This window comes from Protobothrops mucrosquamatus, unplaced genomic scaffold, assembly GCF_001527695.2.
Source record: "Protobothrops mucrosquamatus isolate PMUCROS unplaced genomic scaffold, P.Mucros_1.0 scaffold3179, whole genome shotgun sequence".
Lineage (NCBI taxonomy): Eukaryota > Metazoa > Chordata > Lepidosauria > Squamata > Viperidae > Protobothrops > Protobothrops mucrosquamatus.
The window spans coordinates 45,220-72,671 of NW_015389177.1; the positions used below are offsets into that span (position 1 = coordinate 45,220).

A 27,452-nucleotide genomic window follows, 5' to 3' on the forward strand; every position below is an offset into this window, starting at 1 on the left:
TCACTTATCTGCTCTTACAGGAATATAGGTGAACAACTTTAGGGTCCTATCATATGATCCCATAAGATGGTTCAAGAGCTCCCTTACTCCTATAACTGAAAGTTGATGATTGAAAGTTGGTAAAATCTCACATAAGGATGACAAGCTATCTTTTGAACAGAAATGCAATATATAAATAGACAATAAAAGCGAATGAAGATGAAAGACTTATTTGGTATATGATTCTGTATCCAATTTAAAATTACATTGCCCCAACCAATTCCCACAAACTAAACTACATCATTCCTGGCTGGTGTCAGTAGTTTTTGTTTTTTTTAAATCCATTTAAAAATTATATTGCCACATTTCTCTAGGCATAAGTAACTTGTTCCTTCATCCCCCAATACAGCCAGAATAACCAATGGCACAGGGCTATGGGAATTTCAGTTTGCTTATCCCTACCAAAAGTCAGCTTATTCAACAGGTTTTTACCTTCTCATTTAACTTATGGAGCTAATTAAAAAGGATCCCAAATAAATTCAACTCACCCCTTCATTCTAGATAGATGTTTAATCTACTTAGTAAGTAAATGACTACCTATTATTACTACTTACCTATAAAATATGTTGTTTATTTGCCTCCTTATATATGCACGGAGGCCCAAAAACTTCCCATAAATCCTATGCAAAATTGTCTTCAGAAAGTCTCGTTCTCTGGGATCTTCACTATCAAATAAGTCCAACAGCTGCAAAAGGAAGATTGAATAAAATCCATTATCCCAACCTACTCCAGACTACTCATCTTGTGCTGGGTTAACAATCCGAAGATAAACACAGCTGAAAAGTGTCAACGTAAGGAGGCAACAACATCTTTAGCCCCATGAAGATTCGTAAACTATCCAGAAAACAAGCTGTGAAACTTTTCAAAAGACTCCAATAGTGCACACATAGCAACTCTTATGAAGTAACTTTACTTAAAACTCTGATGGATCACAAATCAAGAAATACATCAACAAGTATCTTGTACCTCTAGCTTCCTTTGCCCTTTTCTTATGACAAGGTAATCATCTATTTTTTATTTTTTATTTATTATTAGACTTCTTTGCCACCCATCTCACCAAGATGACTCTAAGTGGCTTACAGTCATACAATTAAAAAACTATATAAAACAGGAAAATGTTAAAACAATAAAGAGGAACCCTACAGACCAAAATTCAGATATTTTCATTCACAAACAGCTCAAACAATTAAGAAAAGTTTTTTTATGTAACTACATTTTTATATAATTTCACAGTTGTATTCTCACAGGCAATCTGCATTCACTTGTCCTCTGGAAAGACAAATGAATTTATAATTATATTTTCACACATTTTTTTAAATAAATACACATATTTTGTTGGTAATTATTTCATTAATTTAAACCATTTTTCCAGTTTTGGTAAAATTTAAAATACATTGAATCATGTTATGCTGGGAGAGAGTTAATTTAACAAGAAAAATTATATAACTTTTAACATTTTATTGGTTTTATTGTAATTTCTTTGTCATAAACAACCCAGACTCATTAAAAATCAGGCAGCATACAGGTTTAATTAAATAATAATAATGATACACCAATTATAATTAGAAAATCAAGCAACAATATCTGCCTATCCCAGGTTCTTGGGAAGGACTTAATAGTGGATAAAAATGAGAAATCCAGTCTAAACATCTAACTGATTGTGCAACAACGAAAATAATTAGGAAACAATACATATCACTATCAAGGTAAATTACTTGTAAAACAAAGAACAAAAGAAAATAATCATGGAGGACCTACATTTTTTTGTATCAATTATTGCTAAACTGAAAAATAAGCAACTCAGCAGTATAATCCAAAAATTATCTGCTATAGGATCTGTAATTATAAAATTATCTGTTATAGGATTCCCAAGAGAGTTTCTGCCTGATTCTCTGCACTCTCCTCACCACTTCTATTTCAACTGAAGTGCAAAATAAATTGGAGTTAAAAGGAAGGAGGAAAGAGGAAATGATGATTACTTACTGACATTACAAACTTCTGGTCAATATATTTCTTGGCTATGTTTGGTTGAAAGTCTGGAGACTCTAAGAACCTCAGAAAGAATTCATATACCAGCTAAAAAGGAATGAGACACAAAAAGGATTTTTACAATATCATTATAGAAAAAGATAAGTCTTTTTCATGTCAAGTATGGCTTGTAAGTTTGATTCATGTGTACTTCACAGAGGCATTTGTTTTGTTTTCTTGAAGAGATTTGCTATTTTCTAGGATATTTTCTCAACTTTCGGACTAGCCTTAAAGCCTTGAGATTTCCTGGTGGTCTCCCATCTAAATATTAACCATCTGTCCATCCTTACTTTTTAAATCAGATTAAGGCAGCTTGGGGATTTGCTGCTTGACATCAATTTTTCAGTTAGCAAATGAGATACCAAAATCAAAGTTCAGGTACTAGGACCCACCTAAGAGTATCTGTCAGAATTTTGGATTCAGTATAAAAGTCAGATTCTACTTCATATCAATGGGTATTCATTGTCTCTAGTAGAAGCCCTGAGAGTTGTGTTTCTATAGTACAAAGATAGTTGAATCTGAAAACGGAAAACCTTCCCCGAACAAATGCCTAAGTGGTGTGTGCCTGAGAAGGTCTCTTGATTTAGGCTGAAGATGTAAGTATACAACATTAATCCATTATGGAGCCACGATTCTCCTTTTGGAACAGATTTACACTTTCCACACTGAATTACACGTTAGAAAAACTTTATCTTTTTAGAAGAAAAAAACTATGTACAGCTTGACCAGTTTTTGTGACAATCACAATTCTACCTCCCTAAATAGCCAAAAGTACAGAACAAAAGTACTGAGTGACTAGTTCTTATGACAATTATTAAAGTATTTCCTCCACTCCCCCAAGCAGGTCTGAGGAATTTTTGGGTGGGGAGAGAACTGCAGTGGGTTGGGTGATTTAGTAAAAATTAGTAAAGCTGAATCACATCCATGGGCAGGGCATGCCTTTTTTCCACTGAGTTTGTCTGAATAAATTCAGTTGATTTAGTATTAAGTACTAAAAATGATGCCACCAATTTTCAGCAATTATTATTAGAATGTATCTTCATGAGCCATAAAAAAGACAGGAACATCCTTACAATCTGTATTATAACTTGCAATTTCTTTAGCATCTTTATAATTTGTGATCCTGGCTGGGGAGCTAAGATTTATCTGTATTTTTCCTCCCATACATTGTATAATATCTGTTTAACTTTTAGTTGCATTTTTATATGGTGTTTTATAAAGGTCTGGTTCTCTTTAACAAATATAATGAAGGATTTTTATTCTTTCTTTAAGATATACTCCTAATAAAATATATGTTTGCTGCTGTTAAAATCAAGCAAGTACACTTTTTAAATTCTGTATGTTCCCCAGAGTGCCTTGATTTGGCAGCTTTATAAATCCAACAAATAATATTGATTGTGACATGGTCTATCCATATTGATTGTGACAGGGTCTATCCTCTCCTTTTACAACTAAATTGATGCTACACCACAGCTGATGGAATAAAATTGCATAGTTTCTTATCTAAGCTAGTTCTCAACTGATCCAAGAAACAGATAGGTCTAAAGTAGGGTGAATAACTTTTTGTAAGCTAACAGCTGGTCTCAAATAAATGGACATAAACTTATTGAAAAAGTTGGGCGTTCCTGGGCAAAAAGGCCAAAGCACTTGGGTAGAAGACCAGCAATATGATGCAATCTTCAGATTGACCGTTGTGGTTTAAATTCATATGAGCTAGCAACTTTTCTAAACATCAAATTTCTAGTTCAAGTTGTTGCTTATACATTTCCATTAGGAGAAAAAAAGGGACACTAACATAGCAAAAAAACATTTTAATACCTGGAGATGAGGCCAAGCAGCTTCTAGCGTAGGTTCATCTTCTTCAGGATCAAATTCTGCTCCTGTAGGATTAGATGATGGTGGAAGTGTCCGGAAGAGATTCACTGAAAACTGAGAAATGTGACAATAAAATTGAGATGTTTCTGCAGATTGACTCAATGACTCAGTGCAATCCCTTATTAGGAAATCGCTAACCAAATATTAATTTTCTCCAGAGGCACACACTCTCCCCAGTTCCAGGAAGGAGAAAGCTTAATTAAAAATACAAAAACTTCTAAGTCTGTAACGAGAAACATTCTTCTCAGTGTTCCATGATTTACTGCTATTTATTTCTAAGCGTTACTGTGTACCCATCTCTCATGCTAAGGCACATCAAGCCGTTTGGAGTTGCCTGCTATCCAAGTTGTTTCTCCCTGGCATTTTGCAGTTTTTCAACATCAGAGGCGTAGCGTGGGGGGTGCAGGGGGGGCCGGCCGCACCGGGCGCAACATCTGGGGGGGCGCGCTCGCACTCGCAGCTCTCTGCCCCTGCCTGGCTCACTCACTCTCTCTGCAGTGCTGGCTGTGCGAATCCGATCCGAGCCACCGGGTCGCCGCCCACTGTGGAGGGGGGGGCGCAAATTACTTGCCTTGCCCCGGGTGCTGACAACCCACGCTACGCCACTGTTCAACATTGCTAAGTTTGACCATTGGAAGTAGTGACACCATCTGAGTAAGAATAGAAATTTTAAAAATCCAGTCAAGTGAACAGAAATAGCAGCCATTACTGTCTAAAACAGGGTTTCTCAACCATGGCAACTTGAAGGTGTGCGAACTTCAACTCCCAGAATTCTCCAGCCAGTATAGCTGGCCAGGGAATTCTGGGAGTTGAAGCCCACACATCTTCAAATTGCCAAGTTGAGAGACATTGGTCTAAAAGACAACCCTTCAGTGAGGTTTAACCTGAAGAGGCTAAAATTATTTACTGCATTGATTTCCTAAAATATGTGTCACTACCGATACAATAAATTGTCCATTTTTCTGCCCAATACAATGATTTTTCACTGACATATAGCAGAATACAGATAGTTCTCAACTTATGATCACTATCGGGACCAGAATTTCCATTGCTAAGTAAGGCAGTTAAATGAGTAACATCTGATTTTATGATCTTTTATGACATGATTATTAAATAAATCATTGCAGTTATTAATTGAATCAGGCAATCCTTAAGCAAATCTGGCTTTCGCCATTGATTTGCTGGTCCAAAGCAGGCTGAGAAGGTTGCAAATGGCGATCACATGACCCTGGGGTGTTGCAATGGTAATAAGTACATACCAATTGCCAAGCACTCAAATGTTGATCAGGTGACTGTGGAAATGTGCCGGTTGGAAGTGAAAGGACCGGTTGTAAGTCACTTTTTTCAGCACTGTTGTCATTTCAAATGGACGCTAAGCAAATGACTGTAATTTGAGGACCATCTGTATGACGCTCTATGCCAAACAGAGAATTTTCTAATGCTCAGAATTTCTTATTTCAGAAGTATCTGGCAACTATTATAAGAAACAGCATCAAAGAAGCACTATAACTTCATTCAACCAAACATGGCTGCAATACTATTTCATATCTCCCTGCCCAGAAGTCAGAAGTGGAAAGGGGGATTACTTTCTTTTCACACTTCAAAAAGCCAGATAAAAAGAGCTAAAGTGAACCACCAGAACATAAGTTTTTGGACTTCATAGAATTAAAACAGGAGAGGGCCATTATGCCATCAATATCTTCCCTTTTACCATAGAAATCCAAATTAAAGCATCCCAACAAAAGTTCTGCTTAGCTTCTGCTTGAACACAAAAAGAAAAGGGCAGTTCACTACTTCTCATGTTGAATTGGTATTACTGTTAAGAATTTCTTATTTTTTAACTGACAACCACTTTCCTATAATTCAAGATTCTATGGTTTGGGATGACAGAGAACAGATTTGGCCTCTTTCTGGGTAACATTCCTTCAAGAACTTGGCAAGTATTTTTAGATTCCCAAGTTATTATTACATGCTATTACATTTGTTCTTAGTTTTTGGTCCCTTATCTTTTATTGCATCTGTTATCTTTTTAGGTGCCTTAAATCAGAAAGCACAGTGGTATCCTCAAGTTGAAAAAAAGTTGCCCATCCCTCTTTTAAGCTGCTTTACTAGGAGTAGCAGCCAGAAGTAGATCAATATGTACCATGATAACTGCTTCAGGATAAATAGCTTCTGTGACAACATCCCGATTATGAGTAATATATTCCACCATTTCATTGAGTCCTGCTCGTTTGACCTCTTTGAATTTCAAGTCACTGAGTGGATCAGAAACAAAGTCAAAGAGGACACAGCACTGTCGTAACTTCTGTATGAAGAGGTCTTCCCGTTCATGAGGAGGAGCATCTGAGGGAGAAGATAAAAGGCAAAAATATTTCCTTTCTGCTCTAAGTATGTTGATGTTCCAATATCCAAATAGACCACACGGCAGGTTTTTTTCTCCTTCCTTGTACCATTATAAGGTCTCTTCTGCTTTCCATAGGCTCACTGACAATACTGTTGTGATAGATAAGATGTTCATATTGCTCTTCATTTATCAACCATGTGGGAATTTAAGTTTTCTCTCCTACACCCAGCCCCTCTCTTATCTAACAGAGAAATAAATAGTCTTGAAAAAGTAGGCTAAACAGCCATGAAATATAAGCTAATAGTAGCAAGAGCAAATAAAACAATTGTAATGCTTCAAATAATAAATGTATCACTTATCTGTGCTATTTCTCATCAAAATAACTATTCTCTTAAGTCAGTTCAATTGTCCATCTGTCTAACCAACAATTGTTTTTGATAGCTCTCTTTCAATTCATTTCCCTGTCCTCCATGAATTTCCTTCAGAACCACACCTTAAATCTTAGTAAATAATTAAAGCAGTACTATTTGTGATTTCTTTCACAATCATCAGGTAACACTGGCATGGACTCAGTATTCTGGTTGTGAAGATGATCTTTCAGATAAACCAAATGAGCTCATGGCAAAGGAAATTATACTTGTAGAAGACACAGATCTTCTGCACTAAGAGCTCACACAAAATACTAAGCAATCTTTATGAAGTTCCTGTGAGCTATGTGGTCTACCTCTTAGAAGTATTTAGTCACTTTTATACAACTAGGCATTACAGTCTGTCTCCTGTTTGGGAATATGATGCCTTGCAAATACAAAACCCGTATGACATCCCAGGCATGAGACATCTCCATCCAAGGTCCTAGTATCTTCTACATAGAGATTTCCATGGACTTCCCAAGACAAAATGCCTCTGACATCCAAATCTTTCACACACTTTACTACTTTATTTCTCAGCAAATATATGAAAGCAACTTATGCTGAGTATGGAATTTGGCCAATCCATAATATAGTCTATTTATGACCATCCTTTTCCTTATGAACTTGAAGTGATCCATATAGGAATTTCCCCTCATTTTATCCTCATAATTTTGTGAAAACAATAGACTAAGAATGTTTGACCCCAAATGATGCAATGAGCTGCATTATTAAGTGGGGATTTAAACCTTAAATCTTATCTTAACAACTACATAACATCAGCTTTGTGACTTTGATTAATTGTCTCATCCATGCTCTCCTTGTAAATTCCTTAACCTCATGAGAGAATAACTACAATTATTTATATCTTCTAAATGACAGATCCCTGGAAAATTTAATGCAATGTGATATCTTGCCAGACTTAAGAGGTGTTTCCCTTTCTGTACTGCAACCACTCAAATTAGCATGGCTGTCTCTCTGCTGAAATTTTCCTAACAACCCATTGCCATCGCCCAGAAAATCTGTTCTCACCTTTAAGAGCTGGAAGCTTCTGAAGCTCCCGGTTTTTGCTTAAGTTGAAACGAGAGGAACTTTGCCGTCGTTCTTTCTTTACAATCTGGGGTCCCCCTGAGTACTTGATCTTATTCAGCTGGGTTGGTGGAGGGGTGCTGTTGCTGGGACGCTTATTTGAGGTCTGCTGCTGTTGCTGCTGCTGTTGCTGCTGGATCTGAAGAAAAACACAGAATGCAGGCTTTCTTTAATCTGTACATTTTTAAAAAATATCCAAATTATATCACTACGATTTCAAAAATATTTACTTTTTGGAATAACCAAGAGTAGTCATTTGGGGTTCAAAGCCTGGAATTAAATCTGCTGGAGAATGATCCACTGGAAGATCCTCACATAGTATGGAGTACTGCCTTTCAGAATCACCCATTGCTGATAAATAAATCTGGAAGGAAGGGCTCAGGTCCCTCTAAAAGAGCATTAACTTCTGCAGACATGAAGATGTGTCTTTCAATTATTATCTCCTTCTGTGTAACAGCATTCCCTAAGATTACATTAGCACCAGCCCTGTTGGTATTTGGAAAAGCCATTAAGATCTGGTTTCCACAGGGAACCACTTCAAGTTTGATTTGAGAGCTGAGATCCACCCCATAAACTGACAGTTAAGCCATAATTCCCTGGTGCTGTATATTTGATTTGTGTTATTGTTATATTGTGTTACTGAATTGCAGCATATAGATAACTAAATTTAACTAGCAGGGGCTTTTTGCCTAGCGCTACCAGTTTTTAATGTGGTTTCTAGCAGATATATAGAAAAAAATACATGTATAAGCATATATATAACTGTGTCTCTCACACACATATTTACTAAAAGATGGCAATTTTCAGGACTGGCTTCAGCTGGATTGTATTCTTATGTACTGTATCTTTCTTATTTATTCTTCTTTAAGGAGAGGTCAGCTTAACTTTGGACTTGTTTTAATTTTAGATACATATAGTGCCTACAATAAGTACTAATTTTATCAACCCCCAAAAGGGCTCAGTATTATTCCTATCTAGATGGCAACATTGCTCAGAGGTCCAGTCCAGACAGTATTGGTATTATTAAGTATGTCTTCTGTTTATATATGTATTCATTTCTCCTTTCAGAATTCAAGCAATCATACTAGAAAGATTCTAAATCAAAGACAAATTTCCCAGCTTACTTGTTTTATACTGCAATTGTGAGATGTACAAAACTACAACTCACGTAGATAGACATATGTGAAAAATGTAGGAACGGTCTAGGGTCAATCAAAGAATCTGTGATTTGTAGTAAAATCCGTCTCACCACTGCTTTTCACATGAAAATCACCTTTCTTTTTCTTCTATTCAGGCAGTCCTCAGTTAACAACGGTGATTAGGGCCAAAATTTCAGTTGCTAAGCAATGTGATCATAAAGTACAACCTCATGTGATCACTTCACATAACAAGAACAATCCTAGCAGTCCTTCTTGCCATAATTAATCAAACTCGAGCAGTTGTTAGGTGAGGACCAATCCCAATCCAGGCCATTCCTAGCTTCGTCTGTCCCAGCCCTGAGCCTAATAAGGTAGGGGACTGCCTCCTTTTGAACTCTCCCCTCATCTCTCCCCTTTTGACCACCCTACATGGCAGCACTCCTTGGTGGCAATGGCAGCAGCACTGGGGCTGAGGCAGAGGCCCAGCGCCTTCAGCAGTCTCAGCTGCTTGCTGCCACCCTGAGGCCTCCATTTCAGTTCCAATGCTACCAAGGAGTGCCCCCTCAAGCCAGCCATCCCAGAGCAAAGCTTAGCCACTTTTGCTGCTCTGCACTCCATTGGCCCTGCCACCCCAACAGACCTTCACCAAGGCTGTGGGTGCTCTTCTCCAAGTTACATGTACTTCTCCAGATTGTGTACTGTACATGTACACAAATTGTGGTGCTTCACGAGGTTTCTGAGGCCTTCAAATCATCGCAAGAAGGCTGCATATGTGTGTGTAATATGGAGAAGAGCAGAAGGCCTGGTGTGGCCAGCAATTGCCTTTCATAGGGCCGGGCCAGGTGCACCTTATCAGCAAAGAGAAGAACAAACAGTTGAAGGTCATTTAGGGAGGATGGGCTGGCAGAGTGCAGGGCAGCAGAGTTGACTGGGGCTGGCACTGTGGCACTGTGATGGCTGGCTGTGGCACAATGCCTGAGGTAGCACTCCTAAATCACAATGTTGGCACAAGCAGCACTGGGTCTGTAGTAGAGACCCAAATTCTGACATTTGATCAATATGACTGCAAGAGAGCTACAAAACTTAACTTTACAGGCATTGGACTATAAATACTATTTATTCAGTGTTGTAAAAACTTTGACCATCACTGAACAAATGATCATTAACCAAAGACTATCTGTATGTGCTTTAATTAAGCACTGATTCTTATCCTGCTCAAACAAAAAAAAATATAGTTACAGTACCAGTTTGGGAACAAAGGAAGGCAGTAACATAGAATTTGAAGTTGGTTTAATAAAATGGTATGATCCAATGCTAGTAAACATAGCCTTATAGTTTAGATAAAATGGGAAACAATAGTTAATTTGAAGCTTTCTAGTTTCATTGCTCCTCCTTATAAAGGAGTGAAGTTCCTTTATCAGCTGTTAAGCTGATATAGAAACAATATAGAAAAGAACTACAGTAAATGGAACTGGTCTCTCAGCAGAGCCAACAGACAAGACCTATATCCATCTTTCCTTCTGCTGTAGCTTGGTGTGATACATGCTTCCAAGTCTAAGGTAATACTATGTACCTTGCTTGAACATCTGCATCTGTACTTACTCCTATCAATGAAGATGACAGATGCTTATTAAAGTTAGCAGTCTCATCAAAAATACAATTTTTCATTTGTTACTTGGCCTATTGATCTCTTGAAAGTAAAATACATACATTCTAAAATATATAAGGGGATAAATTGGAACGACTAATGCCTTTTCTTTATCTTGTACAGCAAAGAGCAATTTATACAAACAGGAAGCGTATTAGTCTCAAAACAATACTTTTATAAAAATGATCAGTGAAATTATATTTATATGTAGTTCCATTATATGATGTTTATCAAGGTGTGCCCACAACACATGAGAAATGTGCTAATTAATTTGAAATTTTAGTTATATTCAGTCACGTTACATTTAATAAGGTTTGATTTCCTGTCACTACAGACAATAAAAACAAAATTATTTCAAAGCATGCTCTGGGTTTATTTATTCAACTTACACCTTCTTTTTTTGTGCAGCAAATATTCAATGTGGACATTTGAGTTTCTAAATTAAGGATAAAAATCTAGTACCTTCCAGATGTTTTGAACTACAATTTCTAGACCATACGGCCAATGTTACATATTCTATAATCCAGAATTGCTTGCTTTACATTACCTTATTTATTCAACACTAAGAAACCCCACCTTTAAAGAAGCTCATTTGGTGCTACCTATTAGGGGGGGAAAGGAAATCAGAAAACACATTACTACTTCACTTTCCTTTGTTTCGTGTTATAATGTTGAAATATGCATGGGAGGGTAATTTAAGATGAGCTCATCTTTCTGCCCTCTCTTTAAGAACTGTATTTCATTTTAAAATCTTACAATAATCAATCTACTAAAAAGAATTTTTAAATACACCAGTAAAAGATTAGGCAAGAATAATACCCTTCACCAATGGTCAAAATGTTCAGTATTTTTTCTTCATAGTTGGTTCAAATTTGCATATCCCTATATCTTATCTAAAACAATATACCATTATTTGATGCATGTATGAATTAGCAGATTGTTATAGAAAGAATATCAGACTGCTCCAGATAAATTCAAATACAGTGCTTCAAAAGGCAACAATTCATGCATCCAACTGAAAGTCATCAAAATAACAGAAATATAACGGCAAGCATCCCATGCATGACTCAGCCATGATGTGTTAAGTTCCTACTTGCTGATTATTAATAAGCAATCTCTTATCTGAGAAATTAATTTCATATCAAATAACACCGAAAACAGAAAAGATATAGTAGAAAAAGAGAACTATATTGCACAGACAATATAAATTTTGAAGTTCTTTTTGCTTTAAGAATTGTCAGCTGTGAAAAGTGTAAATAAAAACCCAAGTATCTACACAGAGAATAAGAAAGATTTTCCTATTGAATCTCCAAGGAATTATATAGGTCAAATCATTCTGGTTTTAGTGTACCCAGTAATGAATGGTTTGTTCTTCTTACTATGGAAATTGTTCTCATGTTTTCTCCACCATCACAGTTCAAAGGCATTGATTTTTCTTCATTTAGCTTTTCTGATTGCCCAGGTTTTGCAGACATATGTTATAACCAAGACCATGTAGTTAATCATCATCATCATCATAATCATCATCATCATCATCTTGTCGGCATTATGATCTTCAATATTTTGTCTTGATTTTTTTATCCCAAGTAACAGTATCTTTGTTTCATGGTTAAAGTCATCATCTCCATAGATTTTTGAGTATTATTTTTACTACAGTACTTCTTCACTAATTTGCATGGGATTGGCACTAGTAGTTGTTATAACATCGGCTTTCAAAAATTAATATCATTACAGAGCATAACAGCATTTTTGCACATCCATCTTTCACCTTCTATAAGATTCTTTAAGTCTTCCTCACAGCCACCCAAATAATATCAACAATATATCTTAGTACTATTTCCAGCAATTTTAATTTTGATTTTTGATTTTCTCCTCCAGTTTTGTCAGGTATGTTTTGCATATAAGCTAAATAGATATGATGACACTATGTATCTTTGACATGCTTCTTTTCTAATTTTGAACCACTGAGTCACTCCATATTCTGTTCTAACTGTTACTGTTTGGTGAGAATATGAATTGCTCAGTATGCAGATGAGTAATAGTATGCATCCTTGTCTTAAAATGCAATCGACAATTTTTGTTGTCTAAACACTCCAATTTTTAGTATAATCAATAAAGCAAAAAGAAGTATGTTTTGGAATTCTCTTGTCTTTTCCATTACCCATAGGATGGTCTGCAATGTGATTCTAGGTGATCTGTACTTTCTGAATCTAGCTTATACCTCCAGTAGTTCTTGATATATTGCTGAAATCTGGACTCTAAAACTTTAAGCATTATCTTCCTAGCACACGAGGTAAATGCAATTATTCAAAAGTTTAAGCATTCTATTTTTGGTAGTGGAATATTTTTATTTCCTAGCCCTTTGACCATTACTGTGTTTTCCATTCTTCTTTACAAACTGCAAGCAGCATTTGAAGAGCAGTATCAAGAGTTGCCCAAAGTCATTGACTGAGATGGGCAGCCACAGAAATTGAATGAATGAATGAATGAATGAATGAATGAATGAATGAATGAAATCTTGTTCTACTGGAATTCTATAAACTCTTGCAACTTGCTGAATACCAATATTTTCCGGGGCTCACTTAATTTCAAATTAAGCTGCCCAGAGTCACTTGTATAGTGAGATGGGCAACGTATAAATCTAATAAATAAATATATGTTCTAAAATATCTGGTTCTAGCTCGGATCTGATATTGCAATAGAGGGCCAGGAAATAAATAGCTAAAACATTAATTGGTTAGATAGAGTCAACGACACAATGAACATGAATTTAGGCAAACTTTGGAAGACAATGAAGGAAGAAGAACCTGCAGTGTATGGGCCATGGGGTCACGAAGAGTCGGACATGACTTAGCAAATGAACAATAACATAAAACATAAATAAAGACAAGTAAACAGAAGTTTCAATGCCTTGTTTGGGAAGAGGATGGTTAGTCCTTCAGTCTCATATTCTGGAAAAAAGAGTTCATACTCTTTTTGAATTTGCTTAATTCATTCACTAAGAAATGAATGCCAGGGTTTTGGCATGTGATCGCATTTTGGGTGCTGGCTCACCTTTACGGTTATTTGCAGTGTCCTGCAGTTACATGACTACAATTTTTTACTTTTTTGCCAGTTTCTGGCACTTACTTCCAGTTTCCAGCAAAAATGCCCATTGAGTATAACAGATTTGTTTAACAACCGTCACTTTTATTTAACAATTGTCAGAAAAAAATGCCAAAAATTTGTATCCAGTCATGTGATGCCTCAACTTATGACGGCAATTCTAGGCTCAATTATGGTCACAAATCAAGCACTACTTATGTTTTCTTTTGATACTAAATGAGCAAAGAACTGTTGTACATTAGTTTCACCTGCAGTTAGATCACAGACCTAAATCACTGCAATATGAAAAGGATTAAAGATAATTCTCTCATTGACTCTAACACTTGTTTATTAATCATGACATTTATTGTTGCTTCCACAATTTTAATGTCCACAGTAGATGATCTTCTGTTTTGAAGTGACCCATTGGAGTTCACTGATTTCCAGAACTTCAGCATTCAGTCCTATTATTTTTGCTGATATGGTTCTGACTTTCCATGTATCAATAGCAAATATATATTTACAGCAGCATATTTCCTTTTGCCTTTGGACAAAGCAACCCAATCACATCAACCACACATAGCAGATTTGTTGGATACCTTCTCACTAATGGGACTCATATTCCAGAATCCTATAGACATTGTCCAGGATGTGAGTATCTATTTGGTTTTCTTGGAAGAATATTGATTGTAATTTATTTTTCAGTTCACATCAAGAATGCATAAATTAATAAAATGACACAAGGGAATTATCAACACAAAACTCTATGTAGAAATAGGTAAGACTGCCACACAACTTTTTCAAAATCTTGCCAAATCAAGGGAATTAAAGAGGACTTGGCATAACAATTACAGGTAGTCCTTGACTTACAACCATTCATTTATTGAGTGTTTAAAGTTACAACAGCATTGACTTATGACCATTTTTCACACTTAGATCATTGCAGCATTCCCACGGTCATGTGATCAAAGTTCGGTACTTGGTAATTGGCATGTACAATATTTATGATGGTTTCAGTGTCCTGAGGTCATTCAATCATCTTTTGTGACCTTCTGACAAACCAAGTCAATAGGGAAGCAATTAGTGTTACTAACTTAACAACTGCAGCAATTTACTTAACAACTGTGGGAAGAAAGGTTGCAAATTGGGGCAAAACTCACTTATCAACTATCTTGCTTAGCAACAGAAAATTTTGGATCAATATAGTTGCAAGTCTAGGACTACCTGTACATCAATAAAAAAAAGTTGAAAGTGACAGGCACATGGAAACTGAGGAGACAAAAAATACTAGCACCAAATGAAAAAGAATTCAACTGGACCTATTCCCAAATGCTGCCCTCATTTTGCAACAGAGACTCAGTGACCAATGCTAACAAAACATCTATTGGAATTATGCCAATGGCTCTGACTTCGTTTTTTTCCTAACAAATCTATCCCTTAGCAACTTGCTGGCTAATTCAAAACAGTACAATAAAGAAATTTCAAATAGAAGCAGCTGTCCCTATAAGCTTGTAAACATTTCCACAATGGATAGCAGAGAAGTCTTCATAGGGTCCACATGGTTAGGAACTAGAATGAAAAATAGGTATAAGAAAAAGTAGGGGGAACATGCTGATTCCCTAGACTAGAAAATACTGTGGGAAACAATTGATACAAAACGATACTTTCCAGGGACATTTTTTTTCCCTGCATAATACTTGCTCTCCTCTTCTTTTCCAAGGACAATAGGGCAGCTTGCCAGTCTACAGGGCTGCCCACTGCATATTAACAAGATTCACCACAGCCAATTCATTATAAATCCAAAGAGGTCTTGTGCCACTTTTCAATTCCAGAAACTTGAGCAAAGTGCATTAAAAAGGGAGAGAAACACTGTATTGGTTTAAGCAGTCAAAATGTCAAACAGTTAACATCTAGAATATCATTACTAATATGACCTCATCAGAGAATTTCTGATACAATCAGTCCATACATTGGATATATTATTTTTTAAGAGATGTTCAGAATATTTTGAAGTGTTTTCATGTAAATTACTGTACTTCCTTCAGCAATACGCTTTTGCAAAGTTTGTTGGCTAAATACGGTACTCCTATTGAGAACAAGAAGTAGAAGGGATGGCCTCTTTTGAACCAAAGCTACAGATACTGCTAAAAACTGTGTATACTCCTACCGCTTTCTCTTTAAAAAAGCAGCACACACTAACAGACAGATAAGAGAATAACAGAATTGGAAGGGACCTTAGAGGTCTTCTAGCCCAACTCTCTGCTCAGGCAGGAAGCCCCATGCCATTTCAGACAAATGTTGTCCAATCTCTTCTTAAAAACCTCCAGTGTTGGAGCATTCACAACTTCTGGAGGCAGGTTGTTCCCCTGATTAATTGTTCTAACTGTCAGGAAATTTCTCCTTAGTTCTAGGTTGCTTCTCTCCTTAATTAGTTTCCATCCATTGCTTCTTGTCCTGCCTTCAGGTGCTTTGGAGAATAGCTTGACTTCCTCTTCCTTGTGGCAGCCTCTTAGATATTGGAATACTGCTTCCATTCACCCTCTGTGATGATGAGTGATTCTAATCAGCATAAATTGCACATGGGAAATAGTTCATGTTTTAAATTAATTGTTAGATTTCTTTCCCACATTTCATCTGCAAGGACAGGGTGAAATACAGTAAATACACACTCTCTTTTCCCATTTTTCTTCACAGCAGCCTGTGTATTAGGATTAGCACCAATTCACCCTCTGACTTTCCATTGCTGAAGGTGATTTGAATTGAAATTTCCCAGCCTCAAGCATCCCACCACGCTGACAGTCCATTTCAATGGAACTAAGGAAAGTTCTTGCCCACAGTCAATAGGAGCTGCAAAAGGGGAAGATGGATTTTGCCAGGGCCACAACAGGAGAGAAAAGTAAAACAAAAAAAAAACAAAAAAAACCCCACCCCTTTCTCATCAAGGCAAGTAGGGAAGGGAAGGAATCCTCCTCTTTTTTTCTATCTTCTATCAAATAAAAACTGGAAGTTATAGAGAATAAAAAAATAACTATATTAAAATATTTTTAATTAATATTTTTGCACTACTCTACCCCGAAAGCCCAAAGATTTATGTAGGAGGAAAAATATTCAACTGTATGAATTAGAACAGCATATATGTGCACAGTATTTTATAATAAAATATATATTTTATGTTATATAATGAATAATCTGATTTTTAAAAATATGTAATATTGCTTATTTTTTGTAAGGTCATCTAACAATAAAACTAAGTCCGGAAAGCATCCTGCATTGAACAGAGGACTAGGCTAGATGAGCTCTGAGATGTTTTTCAATTCTATGATTCTGTAATGATGCAGCTGGAAGGAATTCAGATGGCTATAGAATTTCAGGATAAAACAACAGGTAAACACAGCCTCTGGATTCCAAAAATCATTTATGTGCAACTCAGAAATGTACAACAGAATCCCTCTGTGAGGGAGATGAGCAAGTTCTAATTTGGTAAACAAACTTTTTTTTTTTTTTTTGCCAAAGGCCATACTTACTTAGACATAATCTGTTGGGGATTGTAGTGCACATAGGACTGACACAAACAACAGGTGCAGACAGAGCCAAACATGGTCGGAAATGCCTGTTTTCGTTACCTTCTTCTATCACTTCTAAACAGCAGATTTCAGGGAAGAGAGAAATAGCTTTCAGAAGCTTCAAACCAATCTCTTACAGAAGCCATCGGAAATTAGGCAGAGGCTTACGAGAGCCTTTTGGGCCACAAGCTGCCCGATTTAAACAGGTAAAGAGGATTGAGTATCCTTCAATCCTTTTTACGCGGGAGGGCATTTCCTATGCCATCTTTATTCCTAACTTATGAAAAAGGAACTATTTCTTTTTAACAGAAAAGAAACGTCAAGAATCATCATCAGCACTCCTGTTTGAGAATATTCTTTGCTGTACACTGCTGGGGAAAGGAGGTACAGTGTAATGTTGAAGATTTCCAGCACCACATAAAAGAACTAAATAAAAACTGCACTGTGAATGCAGTAGTTGACAGATCAGTTAGAAATGGTTGTTCTTCTAGAAAAGACTGGGTTCCTTCTTCTAACTTTTTACATTTTACCAGCATCTTGCTCTCACTTATGGGGTCCAAGACAAACAAGGCCTTGTTATCAATGTTGGCTCTGAAGTTGCTTTTGCTCTCTTGACTTTTTTTTCAACGTTCGCCCTTACTTGTGCCTTTGGGCTCTTATCCACGGTTCTTTTCATACCTGTTTTTAAAAGCCAAGCTTTCTTTTCTTGGCTATACTTGTCCTAAAAATAAATGAGTATCCCAGGATTGATCTATCCAGAAGTCAGTGCAAAGCAGTCAACAATGATTTGATCAACAGAAAGGTCATGGCAAGGAGATAAGACCCCACCCTACCCTTCTCCTGTACATGCTTTGAAAATACAGGGAAGTATTTTGTTTTATTTTAAATAAAAGGTGGTATCCAGATAGTACTACACTGTATAACTGTTAGGCTTATTTATCTCAAATCAACCGGTAGCTGTTGCTTTTCGTTTAGTGTTTTATTCAATCTCATGCACTTAGCTTGTGAACAGTGACTTAAAAGTTTAGAATGCAGCATGAACATAGCAAGTTTCAGATTAATGAACAAATTATGAATAAGCAAACCACACCATGTACTAATATAATAAAATGTATGCATGGCCATGGTAAACTAGGGCAAAAGAGGCTGCCTAGGAAACATTATGTCAAGAGAGGCAAGAGTGTGCAGTCACATAACAGTAAGAGAAAGAAATTTAGGAAAGACTCAAATCTAATGGTTCAAACAGTAAAAAGTGGAGGCAGGAAGTTTGTGCCTTCAGACTTGCGAGGTTCTGTTAATGTGGCTTGACGTGGCTTTTGTTGGACACTAATGTATGCTTGCTTTATGTAGATATAACCCCTCCCAAGTAAACTACATAGGAAATGGGACAATATGAACTAATTCTACTTTCTCGTAAGGCTATATTAACAAAACCTTGCAAGTCTGAAGGCAGAGCTACTGCTCTGCCTTTGTTGCCTTCCTTACCACTTCCCAGTACCAGCAGCCATGCTGGCTGGGAATTCTAGAGCAGTGATGGCGAACCTTTTAGAGACTGAGTGCCCAAAAACCACCACCCCGCCCCTGCTCCGCCTCCCACCCTACCTGCTCCGCCCCCACCCGCCCCCTGCCCCGCCCACCTGCAGGGACACGCACCGCCTCCATGGCCCGCAGCAGATCACCCAGGCAGCCCTGCAGCACCATGGCAGCCACGCCCTCCGCCCACACCCCGCAGCATCATCTGCAGGCTATGGGGTGCGAGGGTGGAGTCATGTCCCTGCTGCCAGGTTATGTCCTTGGCTGCGCTGCTCCGTGTGGGCCGCACCCGGGGGCGATTCTCCTCCAGGGAGGCTGCTGGTGAGCAGGGGGCCGCGGGGAGAGGCGGGGCTGGGGTGACGGCACGCGTGCCCACAGAGAGGGCTCTGAGTGCCGCCTCTGGCACGCATGCCATAGGTTCGCCACCACTGTTCTAGAGTCTTCAAACATACCTGGAGGAAGCAAGTTAGGGAAGACTACCCTAGAATTACTCTAAGATTTCAGTGCTTTCTTTACTTGCTTGTGCTATTTTCGGCAGTCAGCCAAACAAGGAAAGTCATAAGAATATATATTCCAATAGCAATTGAAAAATTATTCCAAACCTTTTCAAACACTGGCTGCTCTTTATCAGCAGCAGGATCAATTTCATGCACTAACAAGTTATAAGGCCAGATTTTTGCTGCCACATGTACCCTTCTAAAGTTATCATTAATTATCTTCAAAAAAAGCACTAAAACTCAAAGCATTCTGAGATTACCATTGTACTGATACACCTTTAATGACTCAATGTACAGTTACAGCTTTTATTTTCCTTGAATCATTTTCATTTTGGGGAAAAAATCTGTCTTTTTACACTAGATTAAGAAATGGAAGAGGCCTACTGAATTCTGTTGCGCATAGTGGTTAATGAGATTGCCTTAAATAAATTCACTGTGATGAAGATTGGAAGTCATTCATTATATTTATTTTTCTTTATTATATTCTTACTTTCTTTTTCCTCCCTGCATTTTTACTCCTATTATTTGTTTAAACTTTATTTTTAGAATTAGATTTTACTATTATAATCAAAATTATAATATACACATTCGCAATCTGTTGTGTGCCGAAGCCACAGTCACAGATGAAACCCAGAGCATGCAAGGCTACATCAATAAGATGGCACCCAAAGATGAGCTGCTGAGAGAATGCCTGAAGCAGCAGCAGATGTGGGAAGAAGATCAAACAGAAGAAGTGCCATGGCAAGACAAGATGGGATGTACCATCGACAGATAGCTGAGGTAGTAGACATTGGGAAATCCTACCAGTGGCTGGAAAAGGCTGGACTAAAAGACAGCACCAGATCCACAGAAGCAATGGTTCATAGGATTCAAGGTGCAGGCTATGCAGACAAGCCTTGGAGATAGTTCAACATATAGTAGCAGGGTGTAAGATTCAGGAAGGAACAGCATACACTAACACTGAACGGCATAATCAAATAGCTGGCATTGTGTACAGGAATATCTGTACAGAATATGGGCTAGACCTTCCTAAATCTAGATGGAAAATCCCACAAATGGTAATGAAAAATAAGAAAGCTAAGATCCAGCAAAACAAGTAGGTATTGGCCAACCAACCAGACCAGAACCAAAAGATATTGGCCAACCAACCAGACCAGGACCAGTAGTAGTGATAGATGTAGTGATGCCAAGTAACAGTATGAGAAACTGAAGGAAAAACTGGACAGAATGTAGAAAATAAAGGCCGAAGTGGTTCTAGTGTTCTGAAGTGTGCATAGTTCATATAGAAACTGAATACCTCCATTTCTGCTCCAATCATTGTTTTAAAGTGAGAACATGCTAGCAAGATTATGTCTGATAACCCCAACTTTAGCTATGAAATATTACAGATTTCATAAAATAACAACTGTAAAAAAGTTCTGGAGGACAGATCTGAAAATTTTAAATATTCTACACCAGAAACAATTAACCTCTACTTGCAGAAAACAATGGGTACAACTCCTATCTGAATAGCTGCGTCTATATGATCTAGATATATATATATGTTAAATATTGAGCCAGTTTTATATTCATATTCTATATATCCTTTTTCTTTTATAATTTTCTTAAAGTTCCAGTTTAAAGCTTATCAGTTATACAGAATGTTCATAACAGCTTAATATATGTTTAGAGATCATGCAGTAAAACGTTACTTCTAGAACCAGCATTAAAATATTAAAACAGCATTAAAACAATTCTATTTTTGCTGACTATTTGAAAACTGGACTCATTCTTTATTTTAATTAAAAACAACAACCAATCCAGTATACAGTCATGCTGCCCATACAAGCCACACTGTTGCTCAACAAGCAAAGTAGGCGGCTAAGATAGAAGTTAAATTTTATTTATATTTAAATTAATTGAAATTAAATGTAGTTAATGTGATTATTCTTTGATAATGTATTTAATAATTTCCTTCTTCCATCCAAATAAAAAAATATATATAATCTTATTTTTGACCTAACTGATCTGCTGCAACTAATATGTTAAGAGAAAAGTATAGTATAGTATTTTGCCTGGTTTCGCCACACTTTTCCTAGATTTTCCAATGTACCCAGGACATTTTTATACATCTGATAAAGTGAACGTTTATGTCTTTAAGATGAAAAAATAAACAATTTTACATGATATCTGCATGGCTAATATCTCCAGTATGACCAAAGCTCAACCCTAAAAACAGAAGGCAAATTATTTTCCCTTCAAAGTGGCTTTCTGAACACAATAATGCCAAAAGTGGATGAAACATCTTTTAGCCAACTCTTCTGTACACTTTTCAGCCTCCCCCCGCCCAATACTTCAATAGGTTGCTAAAAGAAAGAAAGATCATACTTGATAATGGTTTCGACTACCTACTTGCAAACCACTTTGTAATTTAGATCAAGGGCTACAAGTTGTCAAAAGCCTGATTCTATAATCAGAAAGACAATTTAGGATAGTTGTTTATTACAAGTCTCTTTGTTGGCTTTCTTTTCTCCATACTGTATACTCGAGCTGTAATGGACACCAATTCTTCTCATATCAGACAAACTGAGGATTATGGGAATTGTAATCAAACAATTCTAAACAGCATTCATTTAGGGAAAGGTAGGTTAGAACCTTATCAAGACAAACTCATAAGAAAATGAATAGTTGTCATTTTCCCTCTCTCTCAATCAATTTCCCATCCTTATCAGAGGCTGGGTTTGTATAACACGTGATATCATGTGTCCTTTAGTGTCTTGTGCAAACTGAGGCAATGTGGTTAATTCATTGTTCAGAATGTAATATAAATTGAAAAAAATTGATACAAGCAATCTACAATTATCTTAACTATAGCTAAGTATGCTGTGGAATTATTGCCAAATTCTCTCAATTTTTATCTTAATAAATATGGTTTATCCTTAAATAAGAAAATAAAATTGCAGTAGTCAGAAAATAAACCTAGAAAATAAAAAAGACATTAATTCAATCCATTACCTCTTCTGAATTCTCTGTTGCATTACCTCCATCTTTTCCACTGCTGCTGCTAGCCTTTGTAGTGCTTTTAGTAGATTTTGGAGGCTCCTAGAAGAAAGGCAAAAGAAATGAAAGATACAAAAGCATTTATTTAGATGCAGTGATGTACAAGACTGTCCTCAAGATAGGTACCACAAAACTGAAAAACACTTTTCTATAAATAAAATTGCTATACCATATTGCACAAGCTCTTGCAAATTGAAATCTGTTTCCCAGCATAGGAGAAAGATCTGCCCAAAGCAAACCACTGTCGAGGCAGTTCCCCAGAATGATTTATTCTTCTCCTTTTAGAGTGGTCACTCAATTTTGTTAAGCCCTGCCCTCTACCCCACCCTGTAAAAATGCCTGTTGGACTGTAGTTTAGAATAAACTGTTGAGTCTTTGCTGGACTCTGCCAAGACAAGTGAATTTAACCGATATTTTTCAGTGGGATAGTCGTATTTTCCTAGAAAGCAAAAAATTAAAAGAGAGAGAAATTCGCGGCAATTAAAAGATCAACACATTTATCAAGTTTGTCACCTCTAAATCCCACAAGGTACATAACAGATGCAAATTCTGAAGTAAACTACAATCTACAAAAATTTAGTCCATAATAAATCTCTTAGACTTATTGCCAGAAGAGATGTGATAGGTTTTGCTACCAAAGAGAGCGATGCAATGAAAATAGCAATAACATATATAAACTGAACATATATAACACGAGAATTGCTACTACTGGTTGCTGTGGATATAAAGAAACTAGAACAGACACACTTCTACTTTTATGAAAAGAAAAAAGCAAAGTATAACTATCATCATTCCAAGTAAAGGTAAAAAAGTTTCCAGCTACCCTCTAAGTATTAAAAACACATTATCAGATGTACAATACTATTTTTTTTAAATGATTTTTAAAAAATCTGTCACTTATGGCAAACAGCACAATTCTTATAAGTATTTTAAAGATAACGTTACTGTATTTTGTTCAAAAATTCTGAATATTGTGTTTCACATTGCAGACTACAACATACCCTACTGGTGGGTTAAACTGCATGTATGTTATTCAGGCACTATGAACTGTGTCTTTTTTCCTTAGTTACAATTTAGACATCCAGCATTCTTCTTCTCTAATAGGATGCACCCAGATTATGTTAGGATTGTACAAAAGCTTACAAAGTTTAGAAACATATTTAAAAGATGAAAAATATAAGATGCAGGAGAAAGAAAACCCTACAACACACACAATATACTAGCAGATGAAACCTACAAATGTCTTCTCAGACATAAGCTTTGCTTGAGCATAGTTCTAAAACTGTGTAAAGACTAAAAGTAAATGTGTCAAGACTAAATACATGCAAAATGTATTAAGCTCGAAATACCTGTTTGAAGTTTGAAACAAGCTTTTCCAATCCTACCAGAACTATTCCAACCTACTTTGAAGTTAAAATGGCCATTTAGCACTCAAAGCACTTTCAATGATATCAGATAAGTTTGAATTTAAAATGTTTTACATACAAAGTCAAGGAAAGGTATATCAGAGGTAGAAGCAAGCAATTTTTTACCAGCTCAAACTGTTGATGCCTGTAATTTAAAATAGTCTCTTCTACACTGCTAAGATGCAGTTTTCCAGGTTTTAAACACCTATCTTTCTCAGCTAGAATACAAAAACACAGCTGACCTCTAAATAATATAAAGACTTATTTGTTGCTATCTAGGACACATTGAGGTTTTTACAACCTAGACAGCACTATTGTTAGATCTAGACGGAACTATTGTACTTAGACATGAACCTGAAATCTGCAAGGAAAGCATGACCATTTTCCATTACTGGACATGCCATACTTCTCAATCTTAGACTCAGCATGTCTGTGTATTCTACAAGAGCTATCTCTTCTCTGAAATTGATCCATGTATTTATACCATGTACTGCACATGCATTCATGAACTTCACACATATATTAACTTGCATTCCACTAAAACGAGAATTATTGGTGTGCCTTTTTATTATTTGATCAGATCTGTGCTTATACTCTGAGTTTTCCTGGTGTACTTTTTGTAGATTTCTGCAACCTAGAGAAGCAAAGCCTACCATCTGCTTGCAGCTATACACAACTGTATAAGTAATGTCAATGACATGATTTTGTAGATGTGCCTATTTAAAATCTACAGGTACTCCTCAACTTACAACCATTTATTTAACAACCATTCAACATTACAACAGCGCTGAAAAAAAGTGAGTTACATTTATGTTCGTTGCAGTGTCCTCATGGTCACATAATCAAAATTCAAGCACTTGTAAATCAGCATGCATTTATGACAGTTGCAGCATCTGGAATCACATGATCATTATCTGCAACCTTCTCAGGGGGTTTCCAACAAGCAAAGTTAGGAGGGAAGACAGATTCGCTTAAAGACCACAGCAGAAAAGGTTGTAAAATCAGGTGTGACTCACTAAACAACCACATTGTTTTGTGATGGAAATTCAAGTCCTAACTGTGGTCATAACTCAAGGCCCACTTGTACTGTGCACCAGTATCCTCAGTATTATATATTTTGCATCTGCACATATTGCATACAAAATCTGTGCTGACACAAAATACTATTAAACATTTGTTCAAAGTGCTCCTTTCTAAAACACACAAACTTAGGAATGGATATACATGTCCACACACTTCTATCTTTTGTATACTGGTCAAGTACATGCACCATTGGAGAATTATGTCAGCCTGCACATGCACAGGCCTTGAATTTGCTTAATCTCCAACTGCTTACTTAGCAATGTTTTTGGAACAAATACACAGTTTTGTCTATATTTATCTGCACAATCTAGTAAGAATGGCAACAATGGATCCAATGTGTTCTACAACTTTGTAAGTAAGTGTAATGCTGGATAAGAGGGCAGACTCTCTTTAAGCCTATCTACAGTATCTTCCATACAGATGTATGGAGGGCCTATGTCATAGTGTCCATCTGCATACAAAAATCTGCATGGATGTGGAAGACTAGTGGATACCCGTCTAACAAAGAACAGTGCTTTGCAACTACCTGTATATTAAAATCTGTACTACCAAAGTGGGACATGTGGATTTTTTTTTACTCTTGATCTTCTGTATTATAACACAGAGACAATCTCTACTAAATCCTCTCTCCTGTTTCTGCAACCAGCCTCCTTCTCTCTTCCCCACCTCCGCAATTGTCTATGCATCGTGCAGTTCAACCCCCCTCGCCCCGCTTTTGGAGCCTGCATATCTTAATCTTAAGCTGTAATCATACGAGTACTGGCATTTTCCATTCTGCGATGCAGGCACATCCAAAGACCTTTTATTTATGAACAGGGCCACCGAAACGCACAACTTCAATTCGCTTTTCTTCCGTGGAGATTCCTATGAGAGTGCATGAAAAATGACGGCGACCAGTAAAGCCGGCTTTCCCTCTAAACATCTCGCACTACAACCCCACCACCAAAGGCCTTTGCCGGAGGTAACCTAAACTGCATTGTCTGCACTGTGTGTGTCGGTATCAGCGACGTTTGTATGTGGCAAACCTAGGTCTGGCTTGCACGCAGGTGTGCCTTGATCGCTTCCTGTAACTGTTGCACGACACGGATCCTGCGTCGCCCGAAAGGGCTGTGACTCTTGCAAATAAAGTGCTGCAGCAGCCCCTGTACCCGCCCTACCAGCCTGCGGCTTCAGTCCCTGACGCGCGGGTGGGGAGGCTCCTCTCCCGGCGGAGGCCCCGAGCTCGGTCGTTGCCAGGCCCGGGCATGTTTTTGCACTACATTTTCGTCTTCCTAACAGAGCATCTTCCCGGCATACCCGCTTGCTCCCCTCACCTTCTCTTTTTTCAGCTTGTAGGGCATCCCGGATCTTAAAGAACTACGAGCTGACCCGCTCGGCCTCTCCCGCCGGCTCGGCCTCCTCTCTCGGTTGTCCTCACTGGCGCCGCCTCCCTCTGCGCAGGAGTGGCAGATTGTCCCGATTGGGCCTGCTGCTCCAAAACTGCCTGACAACTGATTTGTCACTTTTATCTCATTGGCCAGAGGTAATCACGACCAATTTTCTAATTGGTGCGTTTCTCAGCGGTTTTTGAAGGACAGGAGAGAGGCGGGAGAGAATGGGAGAGGTTTGCCAGTTTGCAAAGCAATTGTGATTGGGGGTCGAGGGGGGCGCACAAAATGCTCGGCGGCTTTGGGCTGTGTTGGGATTGGCAGAATATGCATCTGGGTCGCCATTCTTGCTTTAAAGAAGTTGGAAGGGGCGCGTGAAATGTGTACAGTACATGGGAATCATTTATGAAATATGGGACTATCGGTACAATGTAACGCAGGTTTTCTGTGTCATTGTCAAGGAGAAACAGCCCAATTGAGAAAATTTCACGGAAAAATTTGTCAGGAAGCTACTCGGAAGAATGACAACTGCATTGCAGTTAATTTTGCTTGCATTTTTTTTTTAAAAAATGATATTAATATATGTTCTTAGTTATCTCGTGTTTTGATATTACTGATTTGTTGACACTATGACATAATTTCCTACAAACATGAAAACAAAGTATCCTAAAGCTATTCTTTGATACAATGCTAATTAAAAATTATATTATGCAGACTAAAATTAGAGTGAAGTAAGTTTAAATTTCGTGGAAATTTATAAGAAATTAACTAGTTTATATCATACCCATTAAAAATGATTTTTTTCCCCACTTTTTTTTAGTATAGGGTTCAATGAACGTCATCCAGCTGGATTTACACAGTTTGGTTTTTATTAGACTTTGGTTTTCATTGGGCTGAAAATGAAAATAAGGCTGAAATTTGAAGCATCCTTGCTGGGATTATGGATCTCATACACATTGGAGAAAAGACAATATAAAATTAAATAGAATTCGACTATTATGGAAAAAGTATATCTATACTTGAAAGAATTATTCACACATCATGAAAAATGTGTTGTATTAAGTGTTATTATTTACTGAATAAAGTTGCTGTGATAAAACATGTTAAGTAAACAGAACCAAATCATAAATGTTCCAGCGAATACAATTTTACCAAGCTGGTCAGTGACTTTTTCATCAACATGATTAGGTCAGTTAGAAATCTTGTCTTTAGATGGGCTGTATAGAAATTATAATGAAAAATAATAGATTGAAATATTAGAAGCAGTTTGAGAAGAAACACGATGAAGATTTATAAATATTACAATCTTGG

At 37.1% G+C, this 27,452-nt stretch overlaps 1 protein-coding gene and 1 long non-coding RNA gene across 2 annotated transcripts; both read right to left on the bottom strand.

Annotated features, from left to right (window-relative positions):
• Positions 1–481: 481 nt before the first annotated feature.
• Positions 482–26,114, bottom strand: LOC114923370 (serine/threonine-protein phosphatase 2A 56 kDa regulatory subunit delta isoform-like). The gene is made up of 8 exons (XM_029286247.1): positions 26,088–26,114; positions 22,241–22,327; positions 19,352–19,465; positions 7,726–7,921; positions 6,086–6,285; positions 3,886–3,996; positions 2,023–2,115; positions 482–724 (listed from the first exon to the last, which is right to left on the bottom strand). The coding sequence occupies exons 1-8, from the start codon at positions 26,112–26,114 to the stop codon at positions 590–592; spliced, it is 963 nt and encodes a 320-aa protein (XP_029142080.1). The 3' UTR covers positions 482–589.
• LOC114923371 lies at positions 7,907–26,201 on the bottom strand. The gene is made up of 3 exons (XR_003810611.1): positions 26,088–26,201; positions 22,241–22,327; positions 7,907–7,921 (listed from the first exon to the last, which is right to left on the bottom strand). It is a non-coding gene; the product is annotated as an uncharacterized LOC114923371 (long non-coding RNA).
• Positions 26,202–27,452: the final 1,251 nt, after the last annotated feature.